Genomic DNA, 23,955 nt, shown 5'->3' on the forward strand with positions numbered 1-23,955 from the left:
AGGCTTGACTCTATCCTGTACCCCTTTGCCAGGCTCTCTTGAAAATGCCGAACAGTTCAAAACAGTAATTCACTGAATGTCTGTCTGTTACAGTTTATCCTACCCTTCTTCTAAAGTTACCAGTCTCCGGGTGGGGCCTGGAGACCTCCCACTTTTACAACTGATCTCCAGAGATCAGTCCCCCTGGAGAAAATGGCTGTTTAGGAGGGTGTACTCGAAGGCATTGTATTGCATTGCTGAGTTCTTTCCCCTCCCCAAACCCTGCCCTCTTTAGGCTCCACCTCCCAGATCTCCAAAGAGCTCATCATGGTGGCGTACGTGTGTGCATGTTATCCTCACGACGATCCTGGCGACTCCCCCTACCAAGGTGTCTCCCAGTGAAGATCATTCATTCATTCTTTATTATGATCATTTGACACAATTTTACAATTAAAAATTCAAAGTTTACCATATACCAGATGAAAATGATTAAAAACAATGTTACATTTAAAATATAATTTACAACATATTTTTCCAAGACTTCAATATCACCAAACAAAACCTAGCTACCTGGCAGGTAATCGTGGGGTTCTTATCAGAGAGAAGATAATCAAGCCTAGCTTTTTCAGTGAGACCAAGGATTTTGTCTAATAAAGGGGCTAATAATCTTGCCTCGTGCTTCCTTATAATATGTGCAGCTGAAAAACACGTGCTCTGTGGTTTCAACCTCTTTCGGCAGACATGAGCAAAGCCTTTCCATATAGGGAGTTTTCTTATATCTGCCTTCTAGTACTATAGCTCCAAAATAATACTTACGTTCAGAGGTCATTTCGTAGAAAAAGAGGTGCAGGAGCTCATTAGCATAACTCAGAATAATTTATTTGCATATGCCACACACCCTGACATCACTGGAACACTGGAAGTGTGTCAGAAGGCAACACCCACTGCTCAGGATCCACTGGACTGTTTTGGATTGCTAGCTATGGGGGTGGCGAATGTGCAGATCTGTCCTCACAGAGGACGGAGAGCTTGTACCTGAATAAAACTTGGTCTTAAAGGTGCCACTGGACTGTTTTGGACCGGGGGGTCTCTGCAACTTACCTGGCTGCTTCTTGCTCTGACTGAGGGCTGCTTGGAACAGGGGGTGGGGCTTGTTGCATGTGCCCGTCCCTGGGCTCTTTAATGCCGGAGCTCCGCTCCTGTGCGCTCCTGCAGGAAATGACCCCTGCTTATGTTTGTTGGATAAACCAAGCGTGACAGTGTGGTGGACAAGGACAGGTATGAAGTTGGCAGTGACCGTGTTTGATCTTACCTAACCTGCATCCTAGGATGAAGATAAAAATGGGCCAGGTTTGCTGCCTTGAGGTCCTTGAAGGGAGGGCAGGATAAAAATCAAGGGGCATAGCAGTGCACAGAATCATAAACAGTAAGAAAAATCACATAGGAATCTCTTGTCTTTTACAGATATTTCTATACCAAAAGGGAAAGTTCTTCAACAAATAATACAAACGGTGACAAGTAAGTCAAACAGTCTTCTGGGGCACTATCAGGAATGCTGAAACTCATTCACTTCAAGCTTTTCCTAGAAAAAAATCTACAGATGGTTAAGTAGGGTTGTCAGGTGTCTTACTTATTGTGGCAGGGGGGAGAAGCTCCTGGTCTGTGATACCATAGAGTTTTCAGGCTGAATGCTAGAGAGTCCCCCTGGCGACGTGCCCAGCATGATGATGTCACCTCCAGGTGACGTCATTGCGCCGGGCACGTTGGCCAGATCTGGGCACTTTGGGGGCAGGGACCTTGCAGCCCTAATTTTAACAGGCCACTCCAGAATTACAAAATTATCATACCCTTAAGGTGCCTCCTTCTACGTAGTGCATCATTCCAAACCTAGAAACTTCCTGCATCTTTGCAAAGTTCCTTTCTTGTTGCTAAAATACCTCCTGTTTCACTGGCTGCGTCATGCTTCTGGATAAATACCGACAATTGTGGCTGTAACTGCTTGACAGTTAGTAACATGCATCGTCCTGAGCTTTTTAAGTATACCCAGCACTGTAGACACAAATGTTTGCATCCGTATAGGTACTGGTACTATAAAAATATACATGAATGCCAATACAGCTTCCATTCATCAGCCCAATGTATTAAAGTAAAGGTAAAGGTTCCCTTGCTCGAAAGCCGGTCGAGTCCGACTCTAGGGTTGCGGTGCTCATCTCCGTTTCAAAGCCGAAGAGCCAGCGCTGTCCGAAGACGTTTCCGTGGTCATGTGGCCGGCATGACTAAACACCAAGGCTCACGGAACGCTGTTACCTTCCCACCGAAGAGGTACCTATTTATCTACTTGCAATGTCTTGCTTTCGAACTGCTAGGTTGGCAGGAGCTGGAACTAGAGACAGGAGCTCACCCCGTCTTGCGGCACCCGGGTCTTGAACTGCTGAACTACCGACCTTCCACAGCCTGCAGTTCAGCGTCTTAACCACTTGAGCCACCACAGCTCCATCAATGTATTAAAAAGGCCTGTAAATCCAGGTTTGCTCTTTCCAAGACAGAAGTTGCCGAACAACCGCAAAATGACCATTGAGATCTTGTGATGAAATATTGAATTTGATGAAGGGGGAGGGAGGAACGGACATGGGTACCTGGAGGGCGGGAGAAGCACCAGGAGGCAGGCATCAGCAAGATGGGGAAGAAAGCTGGGGCAAGCAGGGGGGAGGAGCAGGGGGGAGGAGCTAGCATGTGGAGGGAGTCAGCAAAGGTGAATGGGGTTTCTATATTATATATGTGGATGTGTTTATTCTTAAGCCAATTGGTATCAATCAAAACAAGGACAAACAGATTAAAAAACAGTTTTTATTCGAGAGCTATTATTGCTTTAAATGCTGTATGAATTGGAATTTGGGTGACATTGGTGGTTAAGTTGCAATGTGAACCCTAATGGTTGTGTGAGTGTATATGAGTATGCTTGTAGATCACCGAATGATTGCACCTTAATTTCGTTGTACTATGTACAATGACAAAAAGTATATTATTATTATTATTATTATTATCATCATCATCATCATCATCATCATCATCATCATCATCATCATCATCATCATCTATAACAGAAACAAGCAAATTACTGCCCAGTTAACACATCTGGTCTGTTGGAGTGTTTCATCCAGCCCTCAAGTTCCCTAACAATTTATTGGGAGCGCTAGTCCACCCGAAGGCTGCAGTGGTCTCAAAGTCTTGGTAAACAGCCTGAGGACCAAGCACCACAAAGACTCTGAAAGAGGAGTAGAATGGGAGAGAATGCCACATCTGGGTCTCCTCCGGATCTTGAGGCTTCCATTTTTCCTGATTCCAGCACCAGCATGTGCTGGAAACAGGAAGAATTGCCTACCAACGTGGAGCCCCCCCAAAGTGAGCAGAAACCCAAATGTGGTGATCAGGCAAAACAAATATGGCCACCCTGATCTATGAGGTGAGAGATTCATATGAGATATGTTTCTACAAGTCAGGTATCTGTGAAATATTGTTTAGGATGTTTAGGAAGTTTTGCTTCTCAGGAAGAGGGCTAGAAAATTTAAATGAAAAGCAAACCATTTGATCTCAGGGTCCTAGCAATATTCCAAAAAGTAGAGTGGACTGAAGAGACCAGGTCTGGTAGTGGCCAGATTTAGTCCCATGAAGAAATCCCATCATCAGGGACCACTAGAGATACTAGCCTATCCGAAACAGAAAATGAAACCTTCTAATTCCACCCATTTTGTTTTCTTTCAAGGGCATCAGACAAGAAAAAGGATGCTATTCGAATTGGCTTCTTCCAGCTGGTAATAAAATTCTTGGTTTTAGGTATTTTTTGTACACTGTTTGGCTTCATTGACAGTATAATCCCAGAGAGACTTCAGTGGATTTAGAAGTATGTGACACTGCTTAGGAGTGTATTGTAAATAATTGGATTGAACCCTTCTGACACACTCACTCTGTTCCTGTTACTCATATACATGCTCACCCATTTCCTGAACTATTGACCTATGGGTGTACGTGTAGTTGTAACACTAGATTTTAGATAATTTAGAAGGTCAGTTTGGACATATGCAAGGTACAAGTGTTATTCCAGAATGGAATTCTGGAGCCCTGCGTTACATTTTAGGGGAATAAACAGTCCATTAATGCATAACTTAATAATCTCTCTGTACCTTTCCCCTCTCCCTATTAGTTTAGATTTGCCTCACCATCCGAGACGGTGATGATGGCTTTTGGTAGTATCTGTGCTATTCTTCACGGAGCAGCCCAGCCAGGCATGTTGCTTGTCTTTGGGGCCATGACGGACACATTTATACAATACGACATTGAAAAGCAAGAGCTGGGAGACCCAAACAAAACCTGTGTGAATAACACCATAGTGTGGATCAATGGCTCCTATCTGGAAAATGAAAGTAATACATCGATAAGTTGTGGGTAAGTGTGCGAATCATTTAACTTCTTCTTTATCGTTAAGTAGCACTGACCACTATCACTTGCAAGGGAGCCAGCCTGACTGGGCTCTCAAGGCATGCTGTAATCCTGCTTCAAGTTAAGAACATAAGAGATGCCAATGTTGGAACAGGCCAAAGGCCCATCCAGTCCAACACTCTGTATCACACAGTTGCCAGAAATACCAGTGCCATCAGGAGGTCCAGCAGTGGGGCCAGGACATTAGAAGCCCTCCCACTGTTGACCCCCCCAAGCACCAAGAAGACAGAGCATCACTTGCCCCAGAGTCCTTATCTATACCTTGTGGCTAATAGCCACTGATGGACCTCTGCTCCATATGCTTATCTAATTCCCTTTTGAAGCCGTCCATGCTTGTAGCCGCCACCACTTCCTGTGAAATACTTGTTACTTGTTATTGTCTTACTGAGCAAAATGGGCATTGGATTTGCAGTCTTTTATTTGCCGCCAGTTCATGCCTTCATTGATAATGGCACCTGGCCATGCAGTGTCTAATAATAATATAGAACAAAGTGCCATCAAGTCGCAACTGACTTATAGTGACCCCTCATGTTTTGCCATTTACTACCTCTGTGTAGCAATCCTGGTCTTTGTTGGTGGTCTTCTGTCCAAATACTAACAATGGCCAACCCTGCTTAGCTTCCAAGTTCTGGCAAGCTTAGGCTAGACTATTCAGGCTGCGATGTGCAATAACTGGCTGGTCTACAAATTTATATTGCTATCTTTCCAGAACTGGAGGAGCTGCTTCTTGCACACCTGCTGATAACTGCTTGTTTTAATATACTCGTATCCTAATCAGCTCTGCTCCAGTCAGGTTACACTCAGCTAGCTGTCAGCTTTAGCCAACAGGGGTAAAAATTGAAATTCCATCATCGCCCCTCTCTGACTTGCCCTGTCTTGCAGCGATTATCCTGATTCTTTCTGGTTTAGAACTATCGTATGTGCTCTCCCCACCAGGGCACTTCGAAGTGTATTAAGGATTCCTTTAGCTTCTGAGGTTGTAATTCATAAATTGGTAATTGTAAAAGACTCTGGTTTAAGGGCTGCAGACAACTGAACTAAATGTCAGGTTGATTTTTATGTATACAGACCTCACCTAAACTGCTTTTTTGTCCTCTGAGACCTAATCCAGCTAAAAACCAATTGAAATCAACAGTAGTGGAGCTGGTCCATTGACATGTTCCTTTAATCTCAGTAGACCTCAGCCAGGAATCGTTTTAGCTGGACGGGAGTCTATGTGAATGCCCCATGTATTAATGTCTGTTTTCATAACTAGTAACATACCACTGGAAAGGGCCCTCTTCTGTGCCTTGTGATAATTCATCACCAAAACTCAACAAGGTGTATTGAAGCAATAGACATGAATATGGGGAAGGGCAGCTAAGGTATGGAGCCAGCCCATGTTTCAAGTCATCCTTACACGTATTCAAATACTCAGTTTTAACCTTTAGGGGATCGGGTCTGTCTTTCTTTTAATCCTTGAAGTTATAAATGCTTAAACAGAACTGAATGTATCATTGCCACCCCATGAAGATTTGAAACACGTAACTATGTGAGCTTCAGTTAACATCTGAAAATGGCAGTTCATTGCAGGGATTTTATAAAACCTGAAAAGTGCTGCAAGGAAAGTTATTATTTTATCGGTATGTACTTCATTTGTCGTCTGCTGTTATCACTGGGAATGAAGGTGGATTACAAGTCCAACAGAACTATTTCAGAATTTTTATCCTGTTTTTCTCCCCAATGGGGACTGAACCGGCTTACAAAGTATGAAATACAAAGGTGCAGTTTAAATGTGCAAACAGGACAAAAACAAACCACCACATCCTGGGTTAGTCCTGGATATGCTGGCCTGGTTCACTTAGGGCTTCAAGCTACAAGCAATGGCCATCTCTGTCCAACAGAACATGTGCCATATCTACTTGTCTCCTAATTGTTTCCAGGTGGTATGTTTCTGCTGCTCCTATCTGAGCTGTGGATATGGAAATCAATTGATTGGGCTCACAGAAACCAAGCAATTTAATAGAAAGCAGATGCAAGTTACCTATAGAGAAATTGCTTAAACAGGTCTGGGACTCCCTCCAAAAAGCTGCTAGATGGAAATGTTCCCTACCTCATCTGGAAATTATATATCCAACCCAATTTGATCAGCCCCATTATCTTAATATGCTGGCAGTTCCAAAATTGAGGATCACACATTGTAACATACTGTCAGCTGCCCAGATGAAGGGCCATTTCTTCAAAATACCTTTAGGTCAGCGCTTTTGTGACTGGCAGTGGTTGATTCATTGCCCCATACTTTTTTCTATTGCCCAAAGTATGCAATAGCCCGAGAAAAATTTCTTAGAAAATGGCTATTAAAGTTTTTGGCCATTTCTGACATCTCAAGATCAAGATTACTTTTGAGTAGCCTCTGCAAAAGCTGTATGTGGATGTGGCAAACTTTTGTGATACTGAGATTTTTAATTCTTTGATTGTGTTTTATAGCATATGGCCTATGGGCTGTTAAACTTGAATAAACTAAACTGAACTGGTGCTCCTATCTAGTGCAATGGAAGAGTGATCACCATTTTGTATGTGCCAAGCAATGCACCATTTTCCAGCTATGGTACCTGCTACCTGAAACCCAGATTTTCCAGGATATGCATTTTCATGCTCTTCAGCTGTAAAATATGAGCAATGCCTATTTATGCACATAATGGTGACTACGCTTAGTGCATTCTCCCAGTACACAAGAGGTCCAGAAACATAATGGCTGAAAAGGGTGGCTATGTTTTCATTAATTCCTTCATCTTGTATTTTTCCATCTCCTCTAAATCCATACTCAAACACTGCTGGAGCAAAAAGAATAATATGGATATAAGTGCAGGTAAGGATGAAGGGTTCCATTTGTGCCAGTGTTAAAGATCGCCTAAACACAAGATGTTTTGATTCACCAAGGTCAGAAATATTCATGTTCAATCATTAAATCATTTGTTTGTATGCATGTAGAATTCTATTAGCACAAAACCAAAATAGACATTCAAGTAAAATAATTGTTGGGAATTGGAAAGAATGCTGTTTAATTCTCTCTCTCTCTCTCTCTCTCAAAAAATAGATTGCTGGATATTGAAAAGGAAATGACCTTGTTTGCAAGTTACTATGCAGGAATCGGCTGTGCAGTTCTTTTTCTTGGATATCTCCAAGTCAGTGTTCCCTTACCCGTATTATTTTCCATATAGAAAAAATGTAATGATTTTCTATACATCATATAATCCATATCTCCCTATATAATAATTGTCATTTGGGATGGCACTTTCCAGAACATTCCACATGCTCCCAAATCTGTTGGCTCAATGATGTGTCACTCAGAAGCTGTCCCTATCCACTGGCTGTGTTGCCTGAGTCCTGCCAGCAGAATTGGCGCTGGCCAAAAATTTCCTCAGAAGACAGTTGCTTCCCCTCCCTCAAGGACCTCGCGTTTGCCATGATGCGGTGGCGGCGGCAGTGGCCTGGTTTCCACATACCTGGCCCTGGCGGGGTCTCTCCAAAGCGGCGGGTGGGAGGTGACCCCGCTTGGTCCAGAGAGACAAACACTCTGAGTGCACAGGCTGGCCTGGCCCGAGCAGGCCTCAGCGGAGTGGCAGAAGCCCAGTGGTTGGCAATGCATGCTGGGGAAGGTGCGGCTGGAGAGAGAGAGGTGGCAGCGGCGCTGTCAAGGACAGAGGAGTGCCGGATTACGTGTGGGGTGACACCGCTCACCTGTTTGCCGTGGCTCGCTCGGAAGAGGCAGAGCCCGGCTGGAGGCTGCGGTGGCAGCTCCACAGGCCTGCTGCAGGAGGGGGGAATCCTGTGCAGCATCCCCTGGTGCCTCTTGCCTCACCATACATTGGGCAGGCAGGTGTGCTGGCAGACTGGCTCGCTGGCACCGCCTTGGCAGGGCAGCCCGGGGGTAAGCAAGCCCGGCCAACCGCAGCAGACTCCAGCATCAACCTCCCCGTCTCCCCACACCCCAGGCCAGCTGCGCCCCCTGCCCTGCAGAGGGAGGGAGGGAGGAGGGCAGCAGCCGGCGGGCAGCCTTCCCAGACAGACAGTTGCCTGTGGCCCAGCAGCCTCCCTGTGTTGTCTCAGCTGGAACCTCCAACCTGCACAGCCCAGGCTAGCCTGGCCGGGGGAGGTCAGATCTGGCCAGCTGAGCAGGGTCCCCGCTGGCTGGCACTTGCAGTGGGTGAGACCATGCTTAATTGGCTTCCAGCCTATGCGTTCATTACATGTCACATCTTTCTAGAGCTCATTGTATTGCTTTTACAACGAGCTTTGCTGCTAGTCCTGATATAATCCTTAATATGGAACCAGCTCTTAACTGTTGTCTCTCCACCAAATCAGAGCCACTGTGATGGGCTGGGGGAATTAGGGGGACAACATTCAGGGTCCAGGGTCAGTCTGGGAGCCCATGATGCAGGGAAGTCATGTGACTTGTTTTCAAATAATGTTTGGATTGAGTTTTGGTAATGGGAAGGAGACCCAGAGGTAAAGGGAGGAAGGCTCATGATATAAACAAAAGTTCTTATTCAGGACAGAATATAACTAACTTGCAACATGCAGAGATAGAGGACTGGTTAGAAATACAGAAAGCAGGCACAGTCTTCCTCCTCCTCTTAACTGTCCGAGAAGCTGCATCTTCATGAACCTATATAACAGGGGTGTCAAACACACAGCCTGCGGGCTGGAACCAGCTTGTCAATGGCTCTTATCCAGCCATGAGCAACTGGTCATTACCTTTATTGCCAGATGACAGGGGCGGTGCGTTATGTCCTTGCATACTGTCCCCGTGCTAATGAGTAAATGGGCGGTGGAAGCGGGAGGGCGGGCATCAGGGAGATACTTCAAGGAAATACTGTAAGAGTGTTAATGTTTTAAGCATGTTTGTATTTTAAATAAAAATAACATTGTAAATTGGGTTTGCCTGTGTCCTTTATGAAGTTTATATCTCCCTTGCTGGCATTACATTTTATGGCACATATGGCCCAGCCCGACAAAGTGACATTGTAACAAATGAGTTTGACACCTCTGCTTATAGTAACCAGCACCAGTGTTCTCTCTAAGCTGAGTTAGTGTGAGCCAGCTCACAGTTTTTTAGCCTCCAGCTCACACATTTTTCTCTTGGCTCAGGAAGGAGGGCTCCACAGCAAACTAATTTATGCAGTGGCCAAATCACCTGCTCACAACTTTAATGTCAGTGGCTCACAAAGTAGAATTTCTGCTCACAGGACTCCACAGCTTAGAGGGAACATTGACCAGCACTTGACTGATTGAACCTATGAGGGCCTTCCATAGAGCATATGTTCATTCACTGTTATTCACTTGTCTCTGGGATGGCCCACAGGGCATACAATGATAGCATTTTGGGTGATGGAAATTGCAAATGTGGCCACCAATACCACCAGTACAAGATGTCTTTTTGGACTCAGATGCCAGGCTTGTAGAAATTTGTCTTGTCTGTACATATCCCCAGTTTCTGGATTCATGTATCCACGCTGTATCATGTATCCACATTGAGAATTTAATTCTATGAATGCCCAAGGTATATATGCCAATGTAGTATAACTGAGGAAGATTCTTTAATCAGTTTATAAAACAAGTGCAGATTTACCATCATGGAAGACATAAAATCAATAGCAGGTAGACTGGGAATTGGGATATATTATATTCAACTGGTTCCACTGTCAGTTTCAATGCTGCCTTAGAGCACTTGATGGAAAGCTGTCCCCCCCCTTTAATTGTGGCTTTTTTCACCTTTGCTCCCCCCACACACACTGTTTTCTTTCAGATTTGCTTATGGGTAACGGCAGCTGCTCGACAGATACAGAAAATCAGAAAAGCCTATTTCAGGAAAGTAATGAGGATGGATATAGGCTGGTTTGATTGTACATCAGTGGGTGAACTCAATACACGGATTTCTGAGTGAGTAATCTGAGATGTCCATTCCAGGCATATGTGGGGGGGAGAGAGAGCATGCCTCTCAAAAGGCTGCTTAAAGTAAAAGAAAAAGCTACTGTTGGTTGTTTTTACCAGAGCTGGACTTGAGTTTGAATCTACATAAGGTCAATCTGTCCACTGTGCAGAGGGCAAAATGCAACTGTTGTCAGGACCAAATGTCAGGAAACCCAAGCCTGGTCCCTCTGAGCCACTGTCTCTCAGACTCGTAAGCAGTGCTCAAACTCGTGGGTCCCTGAGGTTAAATGTGCACAAGACCAAAACCTTTAGAAAAATACACACAGATTTATTGAGCAAAGAAAATTACAAATACTACTAGGCAACACAGTCTCTTGAGTTAATTAGAAAAAATACACCAAAAGCTAACTTTTTCTTTCTGACACTTTAGCACCTGGCATTAACTGGTGCACCATTCAAAATTGTAGAGTTCAGGCTGGAAGTTTACACATCTGTCCCATAGGATCAAAAGTTAGCACAGTGTTCCCCTTATCTAAGGCCCAGTTATAGTTTCTTGCTATCTGACTTCAGGCGGTCTTCAGAATCCATTCAAAGCACTCATTCACGGGAGCACTCCAAGAGATGATGCAAGTTGCTCCTGGCTCCCCCCTCCCATCTAGTTACTGAACTGAGTGCAGGTTTTTCATTTAGCCAATTACCTCATTCAGATATCAGGCCTTGAAAGAGATACAGATAGTATCTATAAGGAAGGCTAATTACAAACACCTGCATGACCCACTACTATTCGTGTTAACCCTTGGTAAAACTAGGGTGCTTTGCCTCACACTGATCTTGTAGTTAAGCAGATATAGGTAGTGGCTGTGAACAGATATCAAAGGAGAAAAATATAGTGCTGCTGGGCTACTTATTGCCTTAGAACCATGACTTTGTTTTTGTATGCAAAAGTCAAAAAGACCACTATATGTCAATAAATAAGTAGCCGCTCCGAGGTTGGTGGAAAGGGCAGCCACCGCCTAGTGGGTAATGAAAGGGTGAAAACACACAATGATTAGCACTTCGATATTTTATCTTTCTACCTGGCCATTTCCCACAAAGGGAAAACATATATGAAGTTGACTTATATGGAGTCCGACCATTGGTCTATCAAGGTCATTGAGGGGAACCAACCATCCAGGGTTGAACTTTCCCACCTGCTCAGCCACACCCCTAGCAGCTCACCTGTAAAAGCTATTGGAACCTGGGTTTTTTTAATTACTGATTGACTGTTTGATGTCTGTATTTTATTAGGATGTTTTATGTCCGTTAGCTACCTTGGGTGTTCTTTTAGAACAGAAAAGTGGGATATAAATAAATAAATGTCAGTATTATCTACTGTTACTGGCAGTGGGTCTCCAGGGTCTCAGAGTAAAGAGCTATCCTTGAAGACAATGTGGAACCTGCACCTGGTTCAGAATGCAGCAGCTTGATTATTGTTAAGGTCTATGGGAATATATTTCATCCATTTTAAAACAGCTACATTGGATGCCAGTTTGTTTCCAAGTTCAGTTCAAGGTGTTAAAGCAAAGCCTAGGACACACATATCTGAAGGTCTGTCTCCTTCTGTTTGTCCCCATGCACGAATAAGGGTCTTCAGCCTCCATTTACAGGATGTTCCTACTGCCATCAATAAGGGCACATGCCTTTTCCACTGTAGCTCCCACTTTGTGGAATGGTTTCCCTGTCAAGGTGAGGGGGGGCGCCATTATTAGACATCTTCAGGAGGCCATTTTGTTCACCATGAATTTTTAAAGGGGTATAGACTGTAAGCATCTTTGGTGTAGTGGTTAAGTGCGCGGACTCTAATCTGGGAGAACCAGGTTTGATTCCCCACTCCTCCACTTGCACCTGGCTGGATGACCTTGGGCAAGCCTTAGTTCTGATAAGAGCTGTTCTTGAAAAAGAGCAGTTTTTGTCAAGAGCTCTCTCAGCCCCACCTACCTCACAGGGTGTCTGTTGTGGGGAGGGGAAGGGAAAGGAGTTTGTAAGCTGCTCTGATACACCTTTGGGTAGTGAAGGGCGGGGTATAAATCCAATCTCTTCTTCTTCTTATGAGGAGGAGGGGATCTAGGGTTTTATCCTATTGGCTTTAAATTTTAATGTTTTAACTATGGGCTTTTCTGCATTCTCATTTTCCTTGCTTGTAAGTTCCTAATTCTTTGGGGAGGGTGTTTCTCTGTTCTGTGCATGTTTTGTTCCCTCTAGTGGTTGATTCAATATTACACTGGTTTATGCCCAGCATAAAAACCTACAGTTTAAACCTGCAGGGAGATTTGCCGAGCGTATTGACCACTAGAGGGAGCCAAACAGATGGGGTACAGCCACCACCCCTGAAGCAACAGGAACATACAAGCAAGCAAAATGAGAATGTGTGAAAAAGCCCTATGACTTATAAGCCACCTTGAGCAATGAGGAAAGCAAGATATAAATATCTCAATAAATAAATACATTTATTTCACATGGTCTGGGATGAAATCTTTTTAAACTGAAGATGCTGTGAGTTGATCTTGGGACCTTCTGCATCCAAAGCAGATGCCCTACCACTGAGCCATAGCCCCCCTCCAAGTGGTAATAGCTGAGCAGCAAGATGAGGATCTGCACAACATCTTCCCCATTGTAGTCTCTCTATACCAAATGGAATACTAAATCTGGGAGTGACCAGTTCCCAAAACTGAAGAGGGAAGCCGTGTCTGAATACAGTGCAGTCACTGAATATGTATCAGGTAAAAACCTGGAGGGGAAGGTACACAGAGCAAAAGATCTGTCCTGAAAATCCAAGGGGATGCCATCCATTTGGTGTATCTTCTGCCTAGCAGAACAACTGACTATAGGCAAATAAACACCTAGCCAAACAGTTGTCCTCATGGTTTCCCAACCCAGAAAAGCACATCAAGATTAATGACCATCTATTGGCCACCGGAGAAAATAGCAAAATGCTATGTACATAGCTCAAATAAATGTTGGAAGTGTAAAGTTAATGTAGGATTATTTTATCACATGTGGTGGTGATGTGTAAAAATGCAACGATTTTGGGAGAAAGTACAGAAAATAATTTGGGAAATGATGAATATATATTTGACGTTAAATCCAGAAATATATTTGTTAAATATAATGCCAGAAAATCTTAGTCATGATGATGCATGATTAGTTGTACTTATAATAACAACAGCCAGAATACTTTTGGCCACATATTGGAAATGTGAAAAAATCCCGACTAGGGAAGAAATAAGTTTGAAATTGTTGAATTTAGCAGAAATGGACAAATTGAACTTGTTAATTCAGGGAAAAGGAGAAGACAGTTTTAAAAAAAATGGTCGAGACTTTACAAATGGATAGACAATAATGTTAAAGATCAGACTCAAATGTAAATTATTATATTATGAATAATATATATGTATAAAGTAAACTAATACAAATATTAAGGGGGGGAAAGTTAATGACCATCTTTAATTGTAACAACGGCAAAATGTACCTGCTTTTCTTGTTCTCCGCAGTGACGTTAATAAAATAAATGATGCTATTGCTGACCAAGTAGCAATCTTTATCCAGCGCTTCACCACCTTTATTTGTGGATTCCTGTTAGGATTTGTCAGCGGCTGGAAGCTGACCTTGGTCATTATTGCCGTCAGTCCACTCATTGGGGTCGGAGCTGGAATAATTGGCCTGGTGAGGAGTTGATGTTGTTCATTTCTGTATGATTTTTAGTGGCAATGTTCTCAGGGTCCAGTGTTTGAAGTCGGTGACCATGACAGAGACTCAGAACAACTCCACAGAGCTTCGCCAAATTATTTACTACAAGTCACTGGGTTAATGATCAATCCCACATGTATTTTTTTGAACCCCAGTGGAATAGACTGACTACCTCACTCAGTCCCCCTCAATCTGTTGTGTCAGTGACGCAGTAAAATCAGTTTAGGCTACAGTGCAATCCTGTGCAGAGTTACATCCATGGAAGTCACAATGCTTAGAAGGATGTGACTTTGTTTAGGACTGCCGCTGTCAGTCATCTTTTGGTGCCCCCATTTAAATGGGCATGTATATTTTGAATGAAAACCTACAGCCTGGCTTGGGTGGCCCTCCTGCTAAGCCCACAAACTGGGTGCCTGGGTCTGTGCCCCAAAGCTCTGCCCTGAGGGTACCACTGTGTTGGGTGAAAAGGGCTTATGTGCCCTGAGGTCAGAAAGAAATGGAAAATTTAGTTGTTTTTTTTCCTGAGTGTGAAAATTGAGAGATGAGGGATATGTTGCAGTACTGTGCAGAACAAATAATCTTAATGAATAAGGGCCAGCTAGTGTAGTATTAGTCTTTACAGTGTTACAAGACTTTCTGCTGGTTTTGCTGGAAGACCCCTCTGGAATTGGCTGTTAGATAAGGCAATGCTTCCACTGTTTCTGTCATCTTTGCCTATAGATGTCTTCTGTGAAACTTGAAGCCCCCCCTTTGTTAAACAACTTGCTGGAGCAGAGCACCTCAATACTGGAATACAATGATGCTGTCCCAAACACCCCTAAACTTTGCTGTATCCCAACCAGAAACTGAATTCTCTCATAGAAACAACTGGGCACATAAGATTTTGAGTAGAATAGTGACAGTGCAGTGCTAAATATTTAAGTCAGTAGGCTTAGAAGAGTGTAACTGTTTAGGATTGCACTGTAAGTATTTGCGTGCATCTCTCTCTCTCTCTCTCTCTCTCTCTCTCTCTCTCTCTCTCTCTCTCTCTCTCTCTCTCTCTCTGGGCTATATAAATGGTCTGTTTATAAACTTACACTATATCTGGTGCGAAAGCAAAAAGTTTGTTCTATTAAGTGTAATATCCAAATAAGCCCTCCCCCCATATAATGACTCTTCTGATGGGTTTTTAGGCTGTGGCAAAGCTGACAGGTCGAGAATTAAAGGCTTATGCAAAAGCTGGTGCCATTGCTGACGAAGTGCTCTCGTCTATCCGAACTGTGGCTGCTTTCGGAGGGGAAAGAAAAGAAGTGGAAAGGTCGGTTCAGATATTAAGCATGGGTCGCATGCCTAAAACCAACCAACAGTACAAAGCTATTTGACGTATATCTTGTTTGTCTAGATGTAACAGACCAGTATTTATAAATTGCAACAACTGAAAATGAGCTTCAGTTGTACCGGTAGCCTTTGGCCAGGTCTTCCTTAGGGGAGGTCCCGGGCTTGTCTGCTATCTCTTCCCTTGCCACTAGTGGACCCAACTGCAGCCCCCATAATCTGCTGGCACAGTCTGCGTTCCGGTTGAGTTTTTCCAGGGATGGAAGGATTTCAGTCTACTGAGTGTGACTTTGTTACCTCCGCCTTCCCACTGTGGCCCCAAACACCCTCCCCCAAGTTCTGATCCCCACGGTAGCCTATGGAAGGGAACGTTTGGGGTACACACTGAGTGTGACTTTGTTACCTCTGCCTTCCCACTGTGGCCCCAAACACCCTCTCCCAAGTGCTGATCCCCAGGGTAGCCTATGGAAGGGAACGTTTGGGGTACAAGAGGAGCCAAGAAGGTTGTGCTCCACAGATGGAAATAATTCCATCCCCAAAAACTCTCCGCTGGACCCAATCCAAGTTTTGTAGATCCCATAGATCCTAGTTAACTACAGTATGTCTTTTGTTTTTTAAAAAAATATTGTTCTAACTGTGTGTGATTAGAACAGACCAGGTGTTAAACAAATGGGCCTGCTACGATCACATCTAGTTTCGGCCTATTGAGGTGGGACGGACACTGCTGGTAGTGTGATGTTTTGTTACCATGGCAGCAATGCAAGCACAAAGATTTGTCCCTGCCGGCTGAGCCTGTGTTGTTCAGTCACACTCTGTTCTTGCTCAGATCTCCACGTCCAGGTTTTCTTAAGCAAAACTTGTACCTTCTGAAAGAGGTGCAAATGTTCCTGATATTCTGATGTTCTGGATATTGATGGAAGTCCCAGTCTGTGGATAGCCCATTTTCTTGGACACATTCCCACTCTTGCGTTTTAGCTGCCTGGGCCTTTTTCTTAATTAAAAACCCACACAAAGATGGAACTTTTGCACCACTGGGCCTCCTTTGTTCTAAACAACCCCTGATTTCCTCTGCCAGCTTCTCTCAGTATAAACAAAGTCCAATTGCTTTACCTGCCTATTTCATGATCCTCTCTCAAGAATCCCCCCCCCCCAGCATACTGCAGCAAATTTATTGAGGACAGTCTGGGTGCATGGGCATTGTAATTTTTGTCACTCATTTGTCCCTATTGCTTTGGGTCCCCCACCCTTTTCCACATGTGTTTTGCTCCCTCTGGGACTACTAGAGAAAGCAAAACACATGGGGGGGGGTGTGTGAAAGCCCTGAAGCAATAGGGACAAAAGAGTGACAAAAATGACAATGCGGAAGAGCCCTATGTTCATTTCTGAAAGGAAGAAGTAGGAATTTGTGGCAAATGGATTCAGATTATCCCTGGGACAGTGCTGGAATGGAATGTAACAACTGCCAACAAGGCACTGCATTTGAAGTATCATACGTTTTGGTGCAGTCCCTAACCCTGTCCTGTTCTCCCCTGCATCACAACAGCTGTATTCTTACATTACCAACTGCATCAGCTTGAGGGTCAATCAAGACACAACATGCTTGCAGCGCTCATTCAAAGCATGGAATAGCAAGGGTTAAGCCACTGCAAGGGGAGAGCGCTCATGCAATGTATTGCTCTCCAGCACTTGCATCACCCCTGACCTGGATAGCCCAGGCTAGCCCACAGGTGCATAGCTACACCCCCACCTCACCCATCAGCCCTGCCCCACTGCCCCAGCACGTGGAAGGATGCCCCCACTGCCTGTGACAGTCAGAGAGATATGGGCCATGGTCTTCTTCCTGCTTCTGCAGCTGACTAGTGCTGCATAATGCTAAAAGAGCTAGAACTTCTGGCTGCCAGACAATCATAGGATCTCCTGGCTATACTACGCACCATGCCATATGAGAATTACAATTATTACTGGCATCACTCCCCAAACATTGGATCAAGTTGTTTTTTCCTTCCCTTTTATTATTCTCAAATGCATATCTTCAATGTTCCTATTATTTTTTTCCCCTTGCAGATACGACAAAAACCTAGTTTTTGCCCAGAACTGGGGAATCAGAAAGGGAATAATCATGGGATTCTTCACTGGTTACATTTGGTTTATTATTTTCATGTGTTATGCGCTAGCCTTTTGGTATGGCTCAAAACTTGTCCTTGAGCAACAAGAGTATTCTCCTGGCACGCTTTTACAGGTAATGGCTTTCTACTGCCCTTTCCCTCCTGTTGTTCAGCCTCTGGGTAGGGGAGCAACCTTCAGGGGTGTTCATGTTTCTGGCCTATTGACATATTTGATGCACTGACTGAGAATTGTTATAAGTTATTTAATGGGCTTTGCAATGCAGGCTGTGTTGATAATATTTCTGTAGTTGTTAAGAGATATTAAAAACTAGCAAGAAGTGCTCTTGAAATACTTTTTTATGAAGTCATACTTAATATATTCAAGATCAAGTCTTTAAAACATGGGTTGACAACTGGGGGGGGGCTAAATGCCCCCCCCATAGCATCCACTTGTGATTTTGTTGGTGTGCTGACAAACAAACGGATGGGGGAGGCAAGGGTTGCACTTGGCTGGAAACACTGGGATCTTGCCAAACCTCAGCGGTGCCAGGACCTCAGGCTAGAGTTCCGCCAACGCGGAAGCCAGCCAGAACTCCGTTCCTACTGAGAATTGTTATAAGTTATTTAATGGGCTTTGTAATGCAGGCTGTGTTGATAATATTTCTGTAGTTGTTAAGAGATATTAAAAACTAGCAAGAAGTGCTCTTGAAATACTTTTTTATGAAGTCATACTTAATATATTCAAGATCAAGTCTTTAAAACATGGGTTGACAACTGGGGGGGGGCTAAATGCCCCCCCCATAGCATCCACTTGTGATTTTGTTGGTGTGCTGACAAACAAACGGATGGGGGAGGCAAGGGTTGCACTTGGCTGGAAACACTGGGATCTTGCCAAACCTCAGCGGTGCCAGGACCTCAGGCTAGAGTTCCCATTTGCCTGCTTATGGTGGGAGACCTCCAGTCAATTGTAGCCCAAACTCACCAATGCTCAGCTGATCGGTGGGTGGAAATGGGGCAAAAAGGGAGCATGTTATTGTCTTGGAGAGAAAAATTTAAATGAAAAATAAGGCCTTGTGTACTTACAGGAAGTTCTGACTATAGAGTTCCTGACAATTCCTAGAGTTATCCAGAAGTGACACTAGAAGCTCTAGCAATCACCAGAAACTCTATATGACAGTGTTGCCAGGTCCCTTGGAGCAGCAGGCGGGGGATGGGGGGTACACTTATTGGGAGCCTCCTCCTTTGGGGGGGGGGTAATTCTCCCCAAAGGCCAGCTGGCTGGTGGCGTAGAGGTGGGGGCTGAAAGTAGGAGAACCCTGCCCTCACCCGGGGGTCTGGTGTCCCTAATGACACTGCCTGGCCACCCAACCTCAGGCCCAGATGGGGGCTGCATGGGTCTGGCATGCAACAATGGGATGAGCCATGCCTGTCACCTTCTCCCACACCACCAGTCCCAGTAGCACTCCCAGTTCCTCAGCTGTATGGTTGCCAGCACATCCTTAGTGAATGCTAGGAGATTTTGCAGGTGGTGACTGGGGAGGGTGGAATTTAGGGAGGATGTGACATCAGCTCTGAGTTATGCCCTTGCAATTTCCCTAGTCTCTGTGGTAAAGAACATAGAGACATGGTGAAATTTCTACAGCATCACTATGGAGGCCACATTCAGCCATTTTTTTCTCTCCAGTTCCTCAATATCTTGAGGATGGGGGACTGGGTGAGTGAGGGCAGGAATTTAACTGGCACAGGCAGGCAAATGGCAGGCCTACTCTGTTGTCTGGTTGAGGAACCAGCCCAGCATACTGAGGAAAACAGTCTGGCGTGCTGCTGTTCAGAACACACAACAGTGGTTGTCTGCCCACGCTCTGAACCAGGCTGTGAATCCTGCTCATCCTTATCACAGTGAAGTCTGAAATCTATTTGTGCACATAGTCGTTCTGTACTTTCTGTGTAAAAATGGCTCTTTTTTCAGTTGTATTCCCATCTGTACCCTCCTTAATATTTTTCATGAGGTCCAAGCATTTGCCTGTGTTCCAAAAATAATCCCTGATGACTTCCACCACTTTTAATTATAATTTAGATTCTGTATCAAAGCATGTTTTTAAAAAGAAAAGATCCAGGGGAGACATAATCCCTTCTGCTTTTCAGGTTTTCTTTGGTGTTCTAGTGGGTGCCTTAAATCTTGGCCAAGCTTCTCCTTGTCTGGAGGCCTTTGCCACCGGCCGTGGGGCTGCCACAAACATCTTCGAGACAATCGACAAAGTGAGTAGCCAATGGCACAGGGCTACCAGCCTTGCTTTGTTGGGGAGGGGCATGATTAATATTTTTTGTACATATTTTAGGCTCCAACCCACAGTGCAAATGAGAAATATTATGGTGATTAAGGGAAGGGAACTGATTGCCAAAATTAAAGCCAGGCAGGCCTCCTGCCACTGAATTCTGAAAGAATGCATTCAGCCAAGTGATGCTTCTAAATAATTAGCTGATGAATATTCACAAGTATCTCCGATCCCTAATATTTCTCTATTAGGCCAGTCAGGCTATTTGCAATCGAGTGGTTTCAGTAACTAAGCCGCTACCGTCTCTCTGGCACTCAAGTCTAAGGAATGAAATGAGGCCAGAGGCTCAGATAAGAATTTTAATATGCTGGGTGGAAACAGAACAGCGAGGTCAAACTGTTCAGCAAACCTTCCTGTGTAATTCCATCAGCATCAATGAGCAGCGTTTGTAGAAGCTGGCCCAACTTGTCTGCTTTTTAATCCTTACTTAGCCAAAGGGGCTTTTTAAATGGCAAGTTGTAAACAGAGAGCACTGTGTGTGCAGCAGGAAAAGAAATATGCTGCCATGTACTTAATATTCTCTTTGAATTATCAACAGGGCAATCATAAGCAGAATGACACCCTTCTAAGATCACTGACTTCAATGTGCTTAAGACTGTACCTTTAAAGAGGCATCTGCTGCATGGAATAGCCCTGCTAATGATGGCTGTTACAGCTCCCCACCTCTGTTGGCTTCCTCCAGATGGGGCTTAGAGTTCTCCTAGGGAGGCCAGCCTCCAGGTGGGACCTGGGGATGCCCCAGAATTACAGCTAATCTCCAGAGACTACAGAGATCAGTTCCCCTGGAGAAAATGGATGTTCTGGAGGGTGGACTTTGTAGCATTGTACCCCACTGAGGTCCCTGTCCTCCTCAGGCTCCATTGCCAAATCTCCAGCAGTTTCCTAACCTGGATCCGGCAACCCTAAATTCTCCTGGAATTGCGACTGGCCTCCAGAGATCAGAGATCAGTTCCCCTGGAGAAAATGGACGCTTCAGACGCCAGACATTAAGTCCTCACCAAGCTCCTTCCACTCTCAGACTCTATGGCATTAAGTCCTCACCAAGCTCCTTCCACTCCCCAAACTCCACCACCCGCAGGCACTGCCCCCACGCCCCCACATATTTATTGTTGAGGCAAACCGGGGATTTCACAGTTCATAGTGTTGTAAAATAGTCAAAAGTGTTTAATACTCAGACTATCAATGGATCTTGCTCTATTGGAAAGAAGAGATTTCTTTGCTTTTAAAAACCTTTATTTCTAAAGGTAAAAGGTACACGGGATAACTACAAATAAACATAACACTAACAGCTACATTTTCTAAGCTGTCTATAGTCAACACTAACACAGAGATAATGGAGAATCTGTCCTTCTTCTCGACCCTTAGAAAGGAAGTCACCTGAAACAAACAACCAATCTGTATCACAATAGAAGCTACTTTTTCCGGGCTAATTCCCCATTGGCTTACAGTCAGGTACCCCTTCCAGGTCAGTCTAAACAACAGCAATACTAGGCAAACAAGTTAACCCTATAATGACTGACTTGTCAGACCTTGTAAACACATGCATTTCCAACACATAGCTCATCTCTCAGCTGCTACACTACACCGACAAACTCTAAATAATGCCTGGATGCTTTGTGTTGCTACACCTCCATAGAGGTCTTGCTACACCTCCATTGGGGTAGCTACACCTCTTTTGTCTTGTTACACCTCCACAGGCAAGTATACTGGTACATGTCGGGCATCCATGTCATCACTTTGGACTCATGATTACATATTACCCCTACCCTCTCTTTTTTACATCTGCTGTCAAGCAGATTCCCTGGCCATACCAGGGAAACGATGAGGCGGATCCGCAGTGTGTGCTGTATCTTTCATGCAGAAAATGGTTTTTTTTTCCTTTTAAGAGGACAACCAAGTAACATACTTCATTCTGCCCTAGGAACCCACCATCGATTGCATGTCAGAAAGTGGCTACAAGCTGGATAAAGTTAGAGGTGAAATTGAATTCCATAATGTGACATTCTACTATCCATCCAGACCTGAAGTAAAGGTGAGTGGTCAGTCTTGCTGTTGTAGTACCATCTTCAGATATTGCTCCCAGGACCAAGAGTAACATTTTCAAAATATTGTATTCCCCCCCCCCCTTTTTTTGCATTTCCAGATTTTAGATAAACTCAGCATGGCCGTCAAGCCAGGGGAAATGACAGCTTTCGTTGGCCCTAGTGGAGCGGGGAAGAGTACGACGGTGCAGCTCGTCCAGCGATTCTACGACCCTAATGAAGGCATGGTGAGAACCTGGCCTAGTCTAGTCGTAATAGCATTTTCATTTTCATTTTAACTTGAAAAACCTTGGGGTGATATCCATTCTCTGATGAATTCAGCTGGATCTTTGTCACGTGCACCAAGTGACTCCTTTGGCTTTTCTACTTCTCCATTAGTGTCCATCTCCATCCTAGAGCTGCCAGTGCCAGGTTGGGAAACTCCTGGAGATTTGGGGATGGAACCTGGGGAGGGTGTGGCTTGTGGTGGCGGGTGACTTCAGCAGGGTCCCACCCTCCAAAGCAGCCATTTTCTCCAGGGGAACAGATCTCAGTCGTCTGGTGATCAGTTGTAATTCCAGATCTCAAGACCACACCTGGAAGCTGGCTACCCCTACACCATCCACACTTAGGTGCTGTCTGGCCTGGTTTTGATGAGCATTTGTTGAGCCCTTAAAGGGCACCTTAATGGGAAGAGGAGCAAGCCCTTGGGGACAATTGTGAATGGCTGTAGAAACAGGAACCAGGCTGGGGACATCCCTGCTTGCTTATGTCAGCTGTAGAAGGGCTGGTACTCTGCCAGTAAGACTGGTGGTAATGGTGGCCGCGTAGCCCCCAGGGGCAGGGGGTTGGACTAGATGGTCTATATGGCCACTTCCAACTCTATGATTCTATGAGCAGCAGCTGAACAATCTCTGGCGGCACCTGAGGGCAGGTGGGAATCAAAGGCCTTCCTCACACCAGAATCTAAGACCTGTGAAACTAATTGGATGAAGCCTCAGGAAAGAGGCTTTAGATTTATTTTGGTATAGCAAATTAGCATTTGAAACCAAAGAGCATGTCAAAAACAGTTTGCAATGTGGTATAAGGCAAGGAGATCAATAAAAACAGGAAATCCATTGGATGGATACATGCCTCATTCATGAGCTCTGTAATGATTTCATGTTTAACTGTGTGTGTGTGGCTTTAAAAGTTTGGTTTGCATGGCTGTGATGATAATCTAGAGTGCTGGAATCAGGCAAGTGATATGATTGGTGAGTGACAGAGAGGGGGTGGGGTTTCGGAATGGATGCTGTGTGGAGGATTTGAATGTCTATCAAGAGGGTCAGTTAGATATGACAGTTGATGAAGATCAGTTAAGTTCTGATTTCGGTGAGAGAAGCAGAAGTTCTGTGTATGAGAGGAGTGAGACCCATCCCTGTGTGGGATGAGTTGAGTTCTGGGGTCTGAAGGAGAGACCTTCTTGTGTGTGATATGAGAGTTAAGTGCTGTGTCTGAAAGAAAGTGACAAGCAGTTCTATGTTGAAACAGTTATAAGCTGAAGCTGAGTGTCTAGGAAACAGTAAAGATTATATGGACATGAAGGAAAAAATGTTACAAAGTTACCTAAGGAAAAATCCCTGTCAGTAGGGAGCAGACTGTGTGTTATACCTACTTTACTAGTTACATGGTTCTACCCTCGTATTTATGCTTTCTTTAAATAAATCCTATTTCATTCAAGTATACCAGCTCTGGAAAGAATCCTTCCTCAGACCACATAGTTCCTCGAAAGCTTAAACCCTCGATATACCTACCCAGTGATGAATATTATATTATAAAGGTTTGGAAAGCCTTAAATTTCCTGGTGGCAGCCAGATTACCCAGTAGAGAAAAACATAAAGTACACTTTTAAAGGGAAACCAGGTCTCCCCAGTAAAGGGGTCGTCACAAGCTCCAACCCGTTTTCTACAGGAATTACGTATGCAGCTGGATATGCTGATGGACAGAGCCACATCTTTGGAAAGGGTCCACTACTCCTCTGTGAAATAACAGTAACCCAAAAAACATGTCGTGACTGGTGTTTTC

The 23,955-nt window shown here is 44.4% G+C and overlaps 1 protein-coding gene across 1 annotated transcript in view; it reads left to right on the top strand.

Annotated features, from left to right (window-relative positions):
- Window positions 1–306: 306 nt before the first annotated feature.
- Window positions 307–23,955, top strand: part of ABCB11 (ATP binding cassette subfamily B member 11) — a 70,945-nt gene continuing 47,296 nt past the window's right edge. Inside the window, exons 1-11 of the mRNA XM_015422245.1 lie at window positions 307–314; window positions 3,743–3,791; window positions 4,181–4,422; window positions 7,553–7,640; window positions 10,265–10,398; window positions 13,920–14,091; window positions 15,288–15,412; window positions 17,494–17,668; window positions 19,680–19,793; window positions 21,792–21,902; window positions 22,014–22,139. Coding sequence (XP_015277731.1) covers window positions 307–314; window positions 3,743–3,791; window positions 4,181–4,422; window positions 7,553–7,640; window positions 10,265–10,398; window positions 13,920–14,091; window positions 15,288–15,412; window positions 17,494–17,668; window positions 19,680–19,793; window positions 21,792–21,902; window positions 22,014–22,139 — 1,344 coding nt within the window. The remainder of the gene's footprint in view (window positions 315–3,742; window positions 3,792–4,180; window positions 4,423–7,552; window positions 7,641–10,264; window positions 10,399–13,919; window positions 14,092–15,287; window positions 15,413–17,493; window positions 17,669–19,679; window positions 19,794–21,791; window positions 21,903–22,013; window positions 22,140–23,955) is intronic.

Source organism: Gekko japonicus, unplaced genomic scaffold (assembly GCF_001447785.1).
Source record: "Gekko japonicus isolate JY-2015 unplaced genomic scaffold, Gekko_japonicus_V1.1 scaffold469, whole genome shotgun sequence".
Lineage (NCBI taxonomy): Eukaryota > Metazoa > Chordata > Lepidosauria > Squamata > Gekkonidae > Gekko > Gekko japonicus.